General features: G+C 39.6%; 1 protein-coding gene across 3 annotated transcripts in view; it reads left to right on the top strand.

Annotated features, from left to right (window-relative positions):
- AIG1 (androgen induced 1) overlaps positions 1-16553 on the top strand; it is a 124754-nt gene that overhangs the window by 21824 nt on the left and 86377 nt on the right. Inside the window, exon 3 of one of the 3 annotated variants that reach the window (XR_012651655.1) lies at positions 14858-14986. Coding sequence is in view for 1 of the 3 variants with exons in the window: in XM_075035885.1 (XP_074891986.1) it covers positions 14858-15013 (156 nt within the window). In the remaining 2 variants the exon portion in view is untranslated. Of the gene's footprint in view, positions 1-14469; positions 14780-14857; positions 15014-16553 lie in introns of those variants that run through there. The other 2 variants (XR_012651656.1, XM_075035885.1) reach the window with 2 other exon arrangements.

Below are 16553 nucleotides of genomic sequence, written 5' to 3' on the forward strand. Positions count from 1 at the left end.
CCTTGTTTCTCTGCAGTTTTCTTCATTGGGGCTTCATCCAAAAATGGGTAGTTGTGCTGAATGTAGCAGTCTGCTTACTAAGTATATCTTGCCACAAAGAAATTACTTTTGTTTTTGTTTTGTCCAGCTATGGTAGCATTTCCTGTATTTTTTTTCAAGCTGAATTTAAAGTGCTGGTTTGAGTTACAAAGCAGTAAATTGCTGTGGATTTGCCTGCTTTGCTCTTGGTTGCTCCTCCTGTGCTATTATGCAATGGTGAAGTTAACAGGTGTACTATTCTGTCTTATGAAATGGCCACTGATAGGGAATATCTCGGTTGTGAATCCTACTCCTCTCTTTGATCTGAATAAATATATTGACCTATAAGGAAAATCTCTTTTATTAGTGCTTTGAAAAAGATTACCATTAAGAAGAGTAAAGAAATTAAAAACAAGGAAGCACACTGTATTGGTTTTGAGGACTGAGCCAGATTTTATTAAGTATAGCCAGCAATCAGGTGGTCTCTGCTTTACAATTTTCTGTTGGTTTTAAAAAAATTTTTAGCTTGATAGAAATATTACATAAATAATCAATTTATACTGCCAAGTCATGTACAATGATACCATTGAATAGGCTGGTTTATGACAGTTCCGTGTAAAACCCTCTTTCTTGTGTGACATTTAAAATCATATAAATAAGAGATGTATAAGAAACAAGTAGATTATCTCTTTGATCTGTTATCAGTTTCAAGTTTCTCTGAAAAGCTAAAGGTCTGATAATACCAAAGAGAAAGTCCCCATCAGAAGCTGGTTGTCTTTGCATCTAGCGGTAAAATAAATGCAAATTGTCTAATTGCTATAAAGTTAAGGCAAACCTAGAATGAAGTATGTGAAATCCTTTCAGATTCCTTCTCTGATTTCTTGAGTAGTTGTTTAGAGAGGCAAGAGTCCCTCTAATATTCTCTCCATCTTCAGTCTGAAAACCTGGGAAGTAGGAACGGCAAAAAACAAAATAAGGGCAGGAAAATGTCTGTAGAGAGACAATTATAATACTATAGTAATACTGTGATATGCAGATTGATTAATTTTTCTAAGCTAAAAACAGTTACAATATGGAAGTCATGAGATGATGGTTTACCTTTTAGCATACAAGGTTGATAAATGCTTGGTTAAAATGTGACCTTTTTTGCACTTGCTTTTCAAATTGACTATGTATTGATGTGCTGAACTTATCTTGGCATTGATACAAATGTTGTAACTATAGACATGAAATTCCTGAAGTTATAGTTTTATATTTATGATAATACTACTGTATTGCGATACTGTATCGTATTTGGCTTTTAAATGACATACATGTTTTGGCAACATCCATATCTGGACAAATCCTGCCTCTTTAAAAGAAATCCCTTCCTAGGGAAACAGAATGTGCTTTTACTTTATTTAGTGCATGTGTGCAGGTTAATGATTGGATGTCAAGCATTTTATAAATCCAAGAAGTATTTAATTTGTATTTTCCTCCAAAAGATTAGCTAATACAATTTTGTATAAGGGCAAGCTGTGGTATTTTAACTTGGAGTCAATGTGCATTTTCTGGGTTATTGTTTTGTTTGAGTGTTCTTCTCTGAAGAGGACTGTTTTCCTACCCGTATTAGATTTGCCATACTTGATGTAGGTGTTATTATGGTTTTTTTATGGGTTTATTAACCAATATTAACCCACTTAAATGCCATTAATTTTCTAACTCAGATATTTTGTAAGCAGATACAAGCAGTGCCTTCACTGAGTCAAATAAAATTTCATGGTCCTCATGAAAACAGTCACTGTGTTGTAACTGCTACTACACTAAGTACTCGGTTCTTTGAAATGTAATACTAATTTGATCACACTGTGGATGCACGTGCACTCCCTAAATACATAAGGAAAACAATTTATCAGAGAACTAGTTCCAGGAGAGTATATTGACACCCTTATCTGAGCACACATCCATGTGGATACCGTGAGAGATCACTGCTGAGCTGTATCTCATTATAATGAAGGTCATCAGCTACATTTTCTGGTAAATTATGACTCTTCCTAATTTGGCATCAGATCTAGTAACTAAGTGCAGTTAACCAATAGAAGGATTAACAAATACAATTTGTATGATCCATATAGTCATTTCATAGTTGTTTGTTTTTCAAAACTTCTCTGAAGTAGATTAGATAGAAGACATTGCTGGAGCTATGATGGAGTGGACCTTTGCAGTCAAAAGGCTAGGCACTCAGCCAGTTTGTAATTCAGTGAGACACAATACATTATCTATTTTGACAGTCTTCATGGTTAAATAGTCTGGCTCTTGTAATACCTAACTGTGTTTATAAATAGAAATTAAGAAGTCAAATGGTCTGGTCTTGGCAGAAGAATAATACAGAGCTTTGGATACGCCCAGAGCTCACATGTGTCTCTTCCCTTCAGTGCAGGGAGAACAAGGTAGACTGATTGAGTCCAGTGGAACTTGAAAACACCTCTGGCATGTGTTCTCCTTGAAGTTTCAGTAATACATGAAGAAATGTGATATATCTGAGCTCTGCAGTGAGGCCTGTAAAATATATTGGTTTTCTGACCAAGAAAAATAATTATTTTAAAATTGTTCTGTGCAGTGTCACACCTGAACCTCCTGGTGGCTACAGGCCTAATCCAAACCAAACTTTCCTGAATGGGCATGGATCAGCCCTGTGTGGTGGTTCTCAGACAGCATCCAGGTTGGACTCATCTAGCTCTGCATCGAGTACTTGGCCTTGCTCTTGTGACAGGGGGGTGGAGGGGTCCAGACCACTGCTCAGGCTGTGTCATGTGTGAAATTTTTAACACATGATTCCTGGCTGATCCAAAGCTAGAGGTTGAACATGACCTGGTCTCGCTGTTAGTCAGAACTCAATGTCTCAGGACAGGCATGCTGACAGAGCTGGTCAGCAGCTCTGCACCAGGACTCTGGTGTGAAGTTTCATATTGCATGGTTACAGGTGGTCTGGACAGGAGAGGTCCTTGTTCCGTTGCAGTAGTGTCAGTGCCTTGTACTGCAATGGACTACAGCCAGATTATAAATAAATGGGCATGGCCCAGAAACCACCAACATTTATGAATGTTACCTGTGTAACCAGCATTTTTGTGTTGTGAGGATTAGGGCAGAATACTGGAATGTACTTGCTTACTAAATATTTGGGGAAAAGAGTATGTATTCTGCAAGTCAGAATTAGAGGTAATTTACATAAAATCTGGCAGTGGTGTCAGGTACATTTACTTGGACCAATGCACTTATACTCTGGAGTAGTGTTGTAAATCTGTGTGTGATTTCATTGTGGCCAGCTTACGTGGTGGTAGGCTCTCATTTTCTTAAGAGACCGTTCTGGTCCATGTTACACACACGCTGGTTCAAATGTTAGGTAAAGAAACTGATTTATTTGGATGTTCTGCATGAGGTGACACTGTTGTGTTACTGTTGTCACTGTTGTGACAGTATGTCCAGTTTCTGTCCAGGTGGTGATAGGAGTCTCCATCCCAAGTGTCCTTGTAACAGCATTTTCAGCTGATTTGGATCAGACTCCCCAAACTGTGGTTTGGTGAATTCTTATCATCCAGCTGGCCTGTGGTCCCATGTCAACACTCCAGTGCATGCATGATGAGTTTCTAGTTAAAATTGTCTCAACTATGTGCAAAAAATTGCCCTACCCCATGATAAACATACCTAAATATATAAATAGCGTCTGTCAGTTCACCATTTACTTCATGTGTGCAAAGCAGGACCCGCCCGGGTTGTTCCCAGGACTGCTGGGAGCTCCCTGCCTCCCCAGTCCCAGTCACGCAGTCGATTATCTTGTTAACACAGGCTGGGACTGCCTGGGGAGTTCTTCTATCGATCCCTCAGACCTCTGGTGGAGCCGGGACTGCCTGGGCCCGGTTCCTGTAGCTATCAGTCAATTATCTCATCTCGACAGAAACTAGCTGGGGAGTTCCCAGGACTGCCCAGGGAGTTCCTACGGGTGACTCAGCACCCCGGGCATGTGCAGGGGCACAGCCCTTGTCCCCAGCTGCATTACGATTACAGCTACAGTGTTAATTTGGAGTGCATGTGCACGCACCTACCTGGTGCATGGTGGCATTAGTGTTGGAGTACTAAGAGGTTTAGCAGAGGACAGTTGATACTTGGGGCATTTCCTGTTGTGATCTGTCCACCTGACCAGTAGGCTATGTCTCTTGATAGGCACAGATGCTTTTTTTTGTGTGCTGGGCTGCCACATCTACAAGCTACTACTTGCAAAGTGCTTTTCCTGCCATGGAGAATCCAAAACACCATGCTCACTGCCAATAGTACTGGTCACCAGTACCATGCTTTAGCAAAGGTTTCTTTTTTGCAGTCATCTGCTACTTTCTTAACTGCTACAACTGGTGGTGTTTGAGCTTCCTAACTCTTGAGAGGAAAGGACAGCTTATTATTGAACTTGTGGTGTTTACTGATTTAAAAAATCTATTTACTCTTTGTCAGTCAGTGTGCAGTGGCCTGATGGAGAGCATCTAAATCTGATGGGTTTGGAACCTGGTGTGATGCCAGGTAGTTGTTGTAAACTGGCTTCTAATATGTAGGGGACTGTAAATTTAAACTTCCTTACAGTTACTTGCTTTCTTCCTTTTGCAAGTGAAATGAAAAGTAGTGAGCAAAACAGAAATACAGTAAATAGCAGTGTCTCAAAGATTAGTTTGGAAACTCAAGAAACAGTTAAATGTTGGTTAGATAGAGTGAGAAAGAGAGAGGCTTGAGCTGTGTCTGCCTTCATGAGCACATAAGGCAAGATACGGCTCCATGCCGTTTTTTTTTCAGGCCACTCTCTCCAAAGACAGTCTCCAGGTAGCAGATGGGATGGTTGTGCTTCTTCCACCCAGTGCCCAGTCCTATGGGGATGCTGGGAAGCCAAGTGTGCACCACACTGAAATTGCAGCTCATCGAACTTATCCATAGAGAGCAGAAAAAGTGATGGAAAAATGAAAAAGATTTATTCAGTGCTAGCATTGCTCAAAATCAATATTTTCTGTTATGAACAAAGGCATAAGAACAGTGCAGGTGGGAATGGTATAATGGACAAGCTCTCCAAAGCTATTCTATTTGAGACCTTGGTAACTCTAGTTGGTTGGCACAAATAGATCAGCTAGTCAGAATTACAGTATCTAACCATTTGAAAACTTTGAAAGACACAGTAAAGCAAACAGGGTCTTTGAAAACTATGATCAATATGAGCTGCATAAGGGGAAAAGTATTTGGATTTATGCTAACAGTAGTATGGCTACATTTTGAGGGAATGAAAAGGTCTGTGCCGTTTCTCTGAGAAAGCCAGGAGTGCTTCCCTAGTAAGCAGTGGAAATGGTTATCACTGTAAGAGTGAGTACAGATGTGTGGAAAACAGCCTGATCTAATGCCTAGAACTGCCTAGGGATCAGGACACCTGAGTTCATCCCCCCGGGTCTCCTGCTGCCTTGCTGCCTGACCTTGGCCAGCTCACTTCTCCCTGCCTCACTTTCATCAACAACAAGCAGGAAACAAATCCTTAATTTCCTTTGAGATTTGTTCATGAGAAAGACAATGAAAGCAGGGAAGTGTTATCTGGGGTTGAAATGCCACACACCTAGTGAATGCTCAACCCCCCCCCCCCCTTGTATTATTTAATTTAAATGCAGTTAGCTTATATCAGGGTTTTTCCCATGTTTTCTTTAGAGGTGTAAGATAATGAGAACTTTTTTTTTTCTCCTGAAATACAACATTTTATAACACACAGTGCCTTGCTTGAAATGTTGTGTAAAGAATAGTCTTGTTTATGAGGACAGTACAACATGTTAGATCACCTTTCATTGAACCACATGCTTTATAATTAATGTACAGAATTATGTCCTCTCTTTTTTTCAAGTGGAGCTTGAATAGCAGCATCCTTTGCTGTGGTCTAATTATAGAATATCCTTATGTTAGTAATAACTTTATTTATGAATATACTTTACACGCCCCTCATAAATTATCCTTGAGCTGCTGCAGCAGTGAGCTGGGGAAGAAAAGTTGCTTTAAGCAAAAGCTGAAGATGACCCTGATTGGAGACATGAGCTATTTTCACAGTGTGGGTTTGCAACTGACTTGGTTTGTGTGTTGTTGGTAGGATAAAGAGGTGGGATAAAGCTCTCAATGTTTCCTTCCCTTACCTTCCCTAGAGAGAGGGAGAATTGCCCAACTGACACAGTATCATTTAATAGCCTGTCTTGCTGGACTGGTGTGAGGAGTCATTCATTACTGCTTTTACAGTGCTCAGGAAACAGACAGATTAAAACCTTTTATTTGCTACAGCCATGGCAGGGCAGCACTGAGGCTGCTATGTCTCAGAAGATTGTAGTGCCTTTCTCGTTTGCATTTCCAGCTCTGTCACCATGTTGCTGAGATACATCAGTCATGGCCTTTTCTAAATTCAGCAATTTAGAAGGCAGCTGTAACCTTATTCATTAAAAAGGAAAGAAAGAAAAAGCAAAACCAGTCACTCTTCTTTGAAAAACTTGTATGTAGTTTTGTTTTCAAATTTGATCTGTCAAAATTGCTTCCCTCTAGTGGTTTTCAAACTGTATTTCTAAACATGAAAAAGTTGGTGCAATGCAGGAGTTTCTGAAGTTTAAAGAAACCCATTTCTTTGAGAAAGTTCTGTACTTAATAAAATGCAATTTCTTTGGGGGGTAATTAACTTACAAAGTGCTAGGGACTTTCCAGCCATCGGAAACCCTATCCTAAAGCTCAGTTTAGAACAGACAGCTGCAGAACAAGTCTTAGCTTCTTAGCTAGCTATCCCAAACATTGTCTAGAGAGCTGCCATTCCTGCCTGGTTGACTGCAAGGCCACTGCTGCAGAGAGCGTACCAATCACGCTGAAATGTGTAAAATTAGCATTTAAGCCAAAATAATGACATAACCTTCTGTGCAGTGTATAATCCTAATAAGATTAAGCTTTAGCAAAGAAAAACATAAAAGATATAACCTAATAAAATCATAATCTATTCTGAATAAACTGTATTATACATGTTTGCTGAATGGATTATATAAGTTTAATGAAATTACACTATCTTATAAGCAGGATACAATAAGTAGTAATGGCAGCTTTTCTATACACAATGCAAGAGAGTAAGGAAGAAGATGGGGATTATTAGAAAATTAGTTTAGTGAAAACAATTTAAAATCAAAAAGATAAAGATAAAAATAGAATAATAATTTCTTAAATACTGCAACAGTGAGCTTAGTGTATTAGCTAAGATCAGAGTAAGGTATCTGGACATCTATAACTCAAAAGTATCCAGAAAATACCTGTAGTTTTTAGAGGGAAAAGGAAGACTGGATTGACATGGTGTTGGAGAGGAATGACACAGCTAAAAAGAATGTGAAAGATTTTAGAAAATTTAACACTTTCTCAACATCTGGTCAAATTCTTGTACATATTGCTTTAGTATATTCTGTATTTGTCCATTCCATCTCTTCATCCAATACGTGGTAGTGGATTCCACGCTGTTAGCACTTCTGAGCCAGATGGCATACACTCTGTCATGCTGAGATCATATTGGAAATGTGATCTATGCAACACAGTGGAGATATAGTAGCACTTTAAAATGAATTTCTCAATTGTTGTCAATTACAGCAGTTTTTTTGTTGGGGAGTATTTTACTCATGTAAAAAGAATAACTAAATACACTTTTTTGCCTGTAAAAATCAAAGCATTTCCAAGTATTTTTGATAATTCCCCAAATTTCAGCTTAGGTTGTTGTAGTAAGGAATAATATATTTATCTTTATAGAAGTACTAAAAATATTAAGAAAACTGCTTTTAAAACTGTGTTAGCACAACCACATTACCTCTTCAAGAACTGTGCTGCATGTTTTTGAAAACCATTATGAGACAGTCAAGAATCCTGTTAAGACAGAACGGTCTGAGACTTAACCTTTCCAGTAAGTGTAATGCAGTAAGGGGTTTTCCTGGGTTAAGTAGAGGGAAGATGGAGAGAGAAAGGAAGAGGTGCAAGCAGTATGCTTCTGTTATTTATCGGATTTTTTTATTTCATGTGCTGAAAATTGTGAATTGTAATAGATGCTGAAAGGCAGTGCTATAAAAATTACATTTTAGGGGCCCACATCTGTTTTGGTTTTCTGATTTCTTACAAGTTGCTTAGTTTGCACAAAAAGTCGCTTTTCTGTCTGTCCACTTAAAGACACATATTGTGTTCCAACAGGCAGAATTTTAAAATGCGTCTCTCCTCTTGGAAACAGAAGGTCTTATTAGCTTACACAGCTTTGTCCCCTTTCCACAGCTCCATAGTAAGTGCTTAAGGACTTAGGCTTAAACAATGTAATACCTATAAAAACTAGACCCAAGAGTCAAACGGGTTTCATCTCCATGCATCGTAATTCCATAGTAGACTTTATTCTTTTGTGTATCTATAAAGTCTCATTGGTTTAAACCATCCTTGGTTACCTTTGGACAATGCTGGTGGGTTTCAAAGAACAAGACTACAGGAGGTTATGTAGAAAGTAAAGAATGATACTTAAAGGAGTCCCTGAACTTACATCATGTGGTAAGGGATTAGGCATGTTTTATAAGCTGATTCATGTCATATGACTAAATCATGAAAATGAAGTTAAATTTCCTAGTAAGAACTGGTCTTCATGTGCAACATCTGATTAGAGGAGCCATCCCCCCACTGAAGGCTGTAAAGGGAGACATGAGTCATTGTTTTTGATGAGGACAGTGCTAGATATTTATAAGGCTGTCCATCTATGCACTTACTGAATTTCTAGTGGCTCTTCTGATAGAAATAAGTGTCATGTTTTACTAGTAGAGTTTAAGTTATCATTTGTGTAAGTGAAAGAGAAAGGAGGAATAGGAGAAATAGGTATTTCAAGATTCCTAACCAACAAACAACTCAAAGTAAAATAGATGGCATTTGCATTAAGTATTCCTTTAGCTTATTCTGATTTTGTTCCCTTGTTCCTTACTTTTCTCCTGTATGTTGTATATTTATTTGGTTTCTCAGGCTACTGGCTTTTGATGGGCAGGGACTGTGTTCCTTTTCTGTGTTGAAGTGGCCTATGATGTTGTTGAAACCTGCTTCAACAAACAAAACAAACTAAAATGGCCATGGCACTGCAGCCAGTGCGGAAGAAGATGTGATACGAGGTCTGACTGCATGCCCCAACTTAACGTCAGTCAATGAATCTCCTGGGGTGATGATGCTCTTTTAGCTCTGGCCTTTAAAATACAAAGTCTTCTTCCCAATTCCTTGCACAGAAGTAATGATTCTGAGTAGCACACTGTACTTTTTCACAGTGTTTGCACTTCAACTTTAATTAATTGTAGATTTAGTGATTAGACATATTACACTGGCTTGTATTTTAGTACATAAAATTTCTTTCTGTCTCTCTTCCATTTGTCTGTAGGCAGAAAGATTTGCCTTTTCCTTATCTGAAATCAGTAGCTTCTCTGATACAAAGATTTAGCACTTGATTACATGTTGTCCAGCTTCTGCTTCCTATTATAACTATAAAAGATACAGCAAGGGGAAGAGAAGCAACAAGAATAAAAGCATTGTGCCTGTGAGTAATGCTGGAATGGTGATGGACTAGAAGAATCAGTAGCTTCATGCAGTCAAGAGCAGTAACAGATTTAATAAACAGCTACAGTCCATGGCTTCGTTCTGTAAACACAGTGCATTTTCTATCAAAAATACCTTGTTATTCTTGACTTAACCTAGACTTGCTGTGTATGCTGCAACTACAGGTAACTGAGCTGTGGTTACAGGATGCAGGCTGTCCACACATGCCTGTGTACAGCCCGAAACACTACAGCCCTAAGCACGCATGGTCCCAAAACAGAGTCCAATCAGTCACGTTTACAGTGGGCAAAGAGATAAAAATCTGACTTTAATTATTCCAGAGTTTCTTAAGATACAGTCATATTAATTGCTGAAGCATAGTACATTTGTACGTCAAATAATAATGTCTAGAGGCTGGAGGAATGAAAGCTAAAGTGACACAAGGTGACAAGGAGTAGTAGCAGATACTCTGAGTTTACAAATCATATTCCTGTTGTTTGAAAATCAGACCATGTTCTGTATATGGCAGATTGTAAAATCTGAAATACATGAGAAATGACAGCTTTCAGCAATTTGATTTTGTATGCTTGTAGAGCTAAACTTTGATTTTCCTGTGGAAAGCCATGGATTGCCTTAAGTGTGAGTGTTGCTTTGATGAGTCAGGTTACGTCTGCCCCCCACCCGTGGGCTGGTGGCCTGTCCCCAGGGAGATGCCCGATGCCTGGGTCTGGGGCTGCCTCGGTGCCCCTGGCTGTCCTGCTCCTGGCTGGGGGTGGGATGGGCCCTGGCTGCCCCCCCTGCTGCTCCCAGCCCCCAGGAATCAGCCAGGCCTCCCTGACACCCTAGTGTGAATTAGTCTTCCTATAATAACGGGTTATATTTGCAGACTCTTAAGTCTCTTTCTTAAATGCAGTCTTACCTTGAAACAGTGGAAGCTCACCTGGTAAGTGAGGTACAGGTACCTAATACATGTGCACGTGCACATGCTCATGCACTTCATGCGCAAACATGGCATTTTGGAATGTGTAAAAGTTACTTAATTTTCCATGCTCTTTTGTTATTTCTTGCTGATTTTGTGAGTGTTACTTCCATGTTTTATTCTGGCAGTGCTGTCAACTTGCCAGCCTACTCAGATGCCTTATTTCATAGCGGGGTACATGAAATAATTATTAAGTGCTGTTAATCTCAAAAATAACTTGAGGACAGTGAATTCTCCATTTTCAAAGGTAAGGTAGCGGAAAAAACACCCATGAATAATAGTAGTGCTTGCACAGACTTTTCTAGTCATTCTGCCTTGAGCTCTAAGGAATGGTCCTGATTACAAGAGTGAGCTTGAAAAAGGATGAGTCCATGGGCAATGAAATCCTAGATTCAGTGAATTTAATGGGAGTTTTTCTGCCTTGGTAAGAGTAGTGACAGAATTTCCATTGACCTCAGTTGTGCAGAGATTTTGTCTGCACTGTGGAGCCCCATGGCATGCAGGAGAAGGGAATCTCCATGCCCTGAAGAAAGGTTTACGAGGAAAAACATTTTCTACCTGACTCTAAGAAGTCAAATTAGGGGGAGTACAAGGAGGTCATTAGCTGCTATCCTTCAGTGAGCACCTGGTGGAAAAACTGTCCTACTGAAGCAAGTCTTTATTTTCTTGTAGGAGACAGACATGTACAATTAGTTTACTTTGTTCTAATCATTCATAAGGAACAATCTTTTCTGATATATAATCTGAATAGATCTCACTGTTTGAGAAGGTTTCTGGGCTGCTTGGTTTCCTCTTCTGTTCATAGCTGTTTTCTCCTGCAGCAACTTAACAAGTATTTTCTCTGCTCAGAGTTTTGTATTACTAAAATGCCTGTAGATGGCCATTTCTGTTACTTATCATTACATTATCACAGCTTAAGGGTACTGTAGTATCAACTATAGTAGCAGTGGCCCCTCTAGGCTTCAAAGGAGAAAATGGGTTCAGCAGTAAGTTAGTATTTTATACCTGTTTTAATTATTTTCTCGTTTTTGCATACTCTGCTTACAAGTTTCTGCCTCTATCACTGTTACACGGTGTAAGGAAGGTATGGTTGGTTTCTGTCAAATTTGTATTTGTCATTTTCTAAATCATCATTTTTCTTCAAACTCGAGTTAGAGGCAAAATTGGAAGATACTTCTTCCTCTGAGGTGCTGTTACTGCTTACATTTCCAAGGAAAAAAAAGTCAACTGTTTGTTTACCATCTCAGGGATGTTTCATGTTTAGATTCACCACCTGCAGATTTTTAAAAGAAGGTACTTGTTTTGAAAACGTGATCCTAAATCTAAGGTAACACGAGGGCACATTGGAAAATATTGTTTAGAGGGAGTTTCTACTCCCTTGCTGTGAACTTTTCACATCTGTTAGGCAGCATTCACACTGAGGAGCATGGACTTTAAAACTGTGGTTCATACCATAAACCACCAGTAGCTGCATGCTACACTTCTCTTATGCCAGACCCACAAAGGACATAAATCATTACTGACTATGGCTGTTCAGTTTATGCTGCTGAGACTTGTGCAGCTCTGGAGGTCCTCGGTCTAATCCTAAATGTTGACAGGTGTCAGAAGAGTTTTCTTGCACATTCTAGAAAGGAAAAGAAGAAGTATTAGAGCAAATGTACATACATAATTTGTATGAATAAGCTGGAACTGTTCCTCCCTGAACACTATACAATTTTTTCATTGGCTCTGAATGTTCTCAATAAATATGTAATTTTCTCTTTCCTATATGGATTTTTATTAGTTGATCTTTTTGTAGAATGGTTTACTTCATACCTACTCTCTGAAATCTTTGGGTATTTTCTTTCCCTTTAGGAGTTTTCAGTTATTCCCAATGATATCATTGTATTTTCCCTTGAAGCGGTGTGTTCATAAAAGGATAACAGGGAGAGAAGCTGTTCGGTTTGTTATTGATTAGTGGATGTACAATCTCAATTCCCTTGGAAAGTGGGCGTGTGATTGTTTGAGTCTGTGTTTCTTTGGAGAGAGACCATTTCAGGGAATTGTAGTTAGAGCTGCAAACAATCCATTAGTCACTTGTCCAAGCCCCGCCAGGGTAATACTGTTCCCTGCAGTACATTATTGAGTGTTTTGTCCAATATCGGTTTGAGTGACTCAAGCCACGAGGCTTCCACCACTTCCTCTGAGAAACTATTTCATGGTCTGACAGAGCTCACTGTTAGGAAATATTTCCTGGTACTCAGCCTAAACTTTTTAACACCCAGATCTCATCACTGTTAGGTATACTTTTTTTGCCAGTCCTGTCTTACATCTTTTTCCTTCTTTGGCATTCACACTCTTGAGTGAATAGTAGATGGTATCATATCTCCTCTTAAGTCAAGCAAATGCATAATTAGTTCTTGTAGTCCTCTCCAAATAGGCCATCTGTTTGGTGGAAAACAGGGCCGAGTATGGGAAGATTTTTTTCTGGTAAGTGCTTGTTTCAAACAAAAAATATGAAAAAGTGCATTAGGAGTTCATGTGATTATGTAGCTCCAAGGAGCCCCAACTTTTATGTTAAATGTTTTTCAGAAATTAATGTAGAAGATGGTAACTTTTCCAGGCAGTCTTTTGAAGTAGTAGTACCTTTTTTTAGCACAATATACAGCTCTAGCACTAGTAGTCTGTCACATTTCATGGCTTCAGGGAATGTTTTGTAATGTTGCTTCATCTATTTATCAAGCAAATTATAAGTAGCTAGACCCTGGAGAGGGGAGAGCAATGGCAGCAGAATTGGAGCCAGATCCAGGGGCCATTTGAATGTCTGTCATTCACAGCTTTACAGCCAGAATTTACAAGTATTTGGGTCATATAAGGATTGTTGAGGAAGGGAATGTACTTTAATTCATCCAACCAATTTCTTTCTAGTAGCCAACATCTGTTTGGTGTTTCCTTCCTTCCTGCCTTCCTGCCTTCCTCCCTCTCTCCCTCTCTCCTTCTTTCCTTCCTTCCTCCCTCCCTTGTCCCTCCTCCCTTCCCTGCCATATTCCACATCAGTGTCCCCTAGCCTAAGGTGTTTTTTTACGTTACTTACTAGAGTCTAAATTCTGCAAAGATGTAGGCACATAATAAACTGTATTTTGAAAAATCTGGGTATGTGCTATTCTTATTTCTTATAGATGGTCTGCTGCTTAGTCAGAGACTCCTAGTCAGAGGAACACTTAGATTTACAAATAAGACTTCTAAACTAGCACTCCATGCTCGTTTTGAAAAACATGTAGTATGTATTTTAGGCATATGTTTATGTTTATGCAGTTTGGGACCCAAGCCCGTGTTTTGTTATTTTTTTACCTGAGATTACCTGATACGTGTGGGTTTGTGACCCGGGCTTCCAGCTCAGGGAGTAAACAAGCTGCGTGTACTTCCTCTGAACTGTACCAGAAAGGATGCGCAGATCCTCAGGCAAGAGCATTCCTGAGCTAACTTATTACAATTTTATGAAGCTAATTGAGGAAGAAAAACAGTGATCAGCCTAAGATCAAGTCAAGTTTGAACCGAATCAGTGGGTTCAGGTGATTAAAGTACCAATTTAATATAACAGATAATCTTAAAATATTGCACACAAATAAATGCAAAAAAGGAAAAGGCAGGTAAATGACAATCTGCCATCACAATAAGAAAGCTTGAATAACTCCTGCAGCTTGCTTGTTCTGTTGTTTGCTACTTGAGATGAAGCAGTGATAGATTTGCCGAAGCCCAGGCCATGTGCTGCATCTCTCAGAAGCCTCAGGCATCTTCTTCACCTCTGGGTGGAGTGTCTGGGGCAGGCAGGGTCTCCGAGGGAGACCTCCTGGCACAAGGGAAAAAACCACTCATCTTTTTTCTTTCCTTTCTTTTTACAGGGAGCGTTCCTCACTTTTTCTGCCTCAGAGGTGAATGCTAGGGCTTTGGGGCCGAGTTGTATGGAGTGAAGCAGGAAGGGGTGGCACTTCAGTCCCCGGTGGGTGGCACATGTCTGAGGTGAGGGTGAGAAGTCCCATCTCTGGAACAGTCCTTCCCCTTGCATCAATTCCCCCCATACATGAGGAGCAAAGTGCATGCAGGGCTTTCAGTCTAGAAGCACAAGTGGCTTTTATGTGAACAAACTCTACCCATATTTAAGGCACGGTTGTTTTCCACTCCCCATGTCAATTCTGTGGCAATATTCCTCACACACGCCTGTGTCCTACTTGCTGTCTGCCAACAGTCTGATCTTCTCTGTGTTCAAGAGTGCATTCCCCTTCCGTGCAGGTGATCCAGGCTGTCTTCTTTGGGATCTGCGTCTTGACCGACCTGTCCAGTCTTCTCACTAAAGGAAATGACAGTCAAGAGCAAGAGAGGCAGCTGAAAAAACTCATTTCCCTCCGTGACTGGGTGATGGCTGTTCTAGCTTTCCCTGTTGGAGTGGTAAGTATGGTGTTAATCTGCACATGTCTTTACAAACTGAGTGAGCAGTATTATTTACTGATTGTTTTCTGGCTGAAAGGCTTTCCCACCTCTACACAAAAGACTATGCAGAAAGGGAAGAATGGTAGAGTTGATTTTACTGCTGTCTTGTTTTTCACAGGTGTAAAGGAACACTGGTGTTGCTGAAATTTTTTTTGGTTCATTAAAAAAAATGTACTTTACAATAGGAACCTAATTGTACAAGTCATTTAAAATGTGAATTGTACCAGCAGCATCTTGAGAGTCAATTTGGACTTCTTCTGCACTGTGTGTCATAGTCAGGAGTAGTGAAAGTGCTGACTGTGGCATGTTTCACATCGTAACAACCTGACTGGAGTTCGGGCTGTAAGCCATTTTGTCATGGGCAAGAAGGGAAGTGAAAGTCCAGGTTGCTCCCTGTTAATCCGATGGGGGATTCAGAGTTGACAGAAGAAATGGGGTAGGAAAAAAAGGGGGTTGTCAGTAATGTAAAAAAGCACACAGAAGGTATGGAAAAAATGTGGGGTTTACATGTCTTTTTTAAGAGAAAACTATTCTTTGGATCAGGTCCTGCTCCACTGGTGCATTGCACATCACTTTCAATGGCAAAAGGTGCTGAGTGTCTTTACGTGTCTCATACCACACACTGAAAGCGGCTGAAAATCCAGAATTTCATGGGTTTTTACATGGAAGTGTGATCTGTGTCAGTCTAGTTCTAAGTTTAGGCTACGTTAAAAAAAAAAGTGTGACCCTTTCATTAAAGTATTGCTTTTATTGTCATTTGGGATCAACATTTAATTCTATTTTTTTATTTTGGTGTATAGTAGTTCAAAATAAATTCACTAGAAGCAAATTTTTCATAGTAGGACTACTAGAAAACTGTATGAGGTCTCTCAAGTTGTAGTGGCTCATAAAAGCTGATCACTTACTGTCAATTAACAGCAGTTAACATAATTTATAATTTGTTATATTCAGAGATGCTTCATTAAAATGTGATTTCGCCATATATGTGGGATTTCACAATACATGAAGAAGTACAGAATGGTTTTGCAGTTAGAAAATGCAAAGCTTATGTGAAACTGTGCAGGTATTTCTTTCATAAAAACCCAGCTGGTAGCCTTCCCTTACTGTACTTGCTGGCCTCCCTCTTGGGAGCTGCCATAATTCATGTTGGGGTAACAGACTGCAATTCTCCAGCCATGGTAGAAGAAACTGGATCAACTAATACGGTTTTTAAAAAATCTGTGCATAAACAGGCTTGCAAATATGTGTTTTATGGGTGCAGAGATTTATATGTCACTGTATTTTGAGGGAGATTGGGAATTAGAAGTAGTTGTAATTGTGATTGTCAACAAATGCTTTTCCTACTGTGTTGATAGTAGAAGTGAAGAAGGAGAACATCATCACATTTGTCTTTATTTAAAGAATTTAAGTGCCTTTTTCAATCTAGAAGTGTAAGCCTTTACATGCATCAAAGCACACCCTCTTTGGCTCTCTCACGCCACTCGGGGTTCAGGGATTC

This window comes from Buteo buteo, chromosome 9, assembly GCF_964188355.1.
Source record: "Buteo buteo chromosome 9, bButBut1.hap1.1, whole genome shotgun sequence".
In the NCBI taxonomy this organism is placed as follows: Eukaryota; Metazoa; Chordata; class Aves; order Accipitriformes; family Accipitridae; genus Buteo; species Buteo buteo.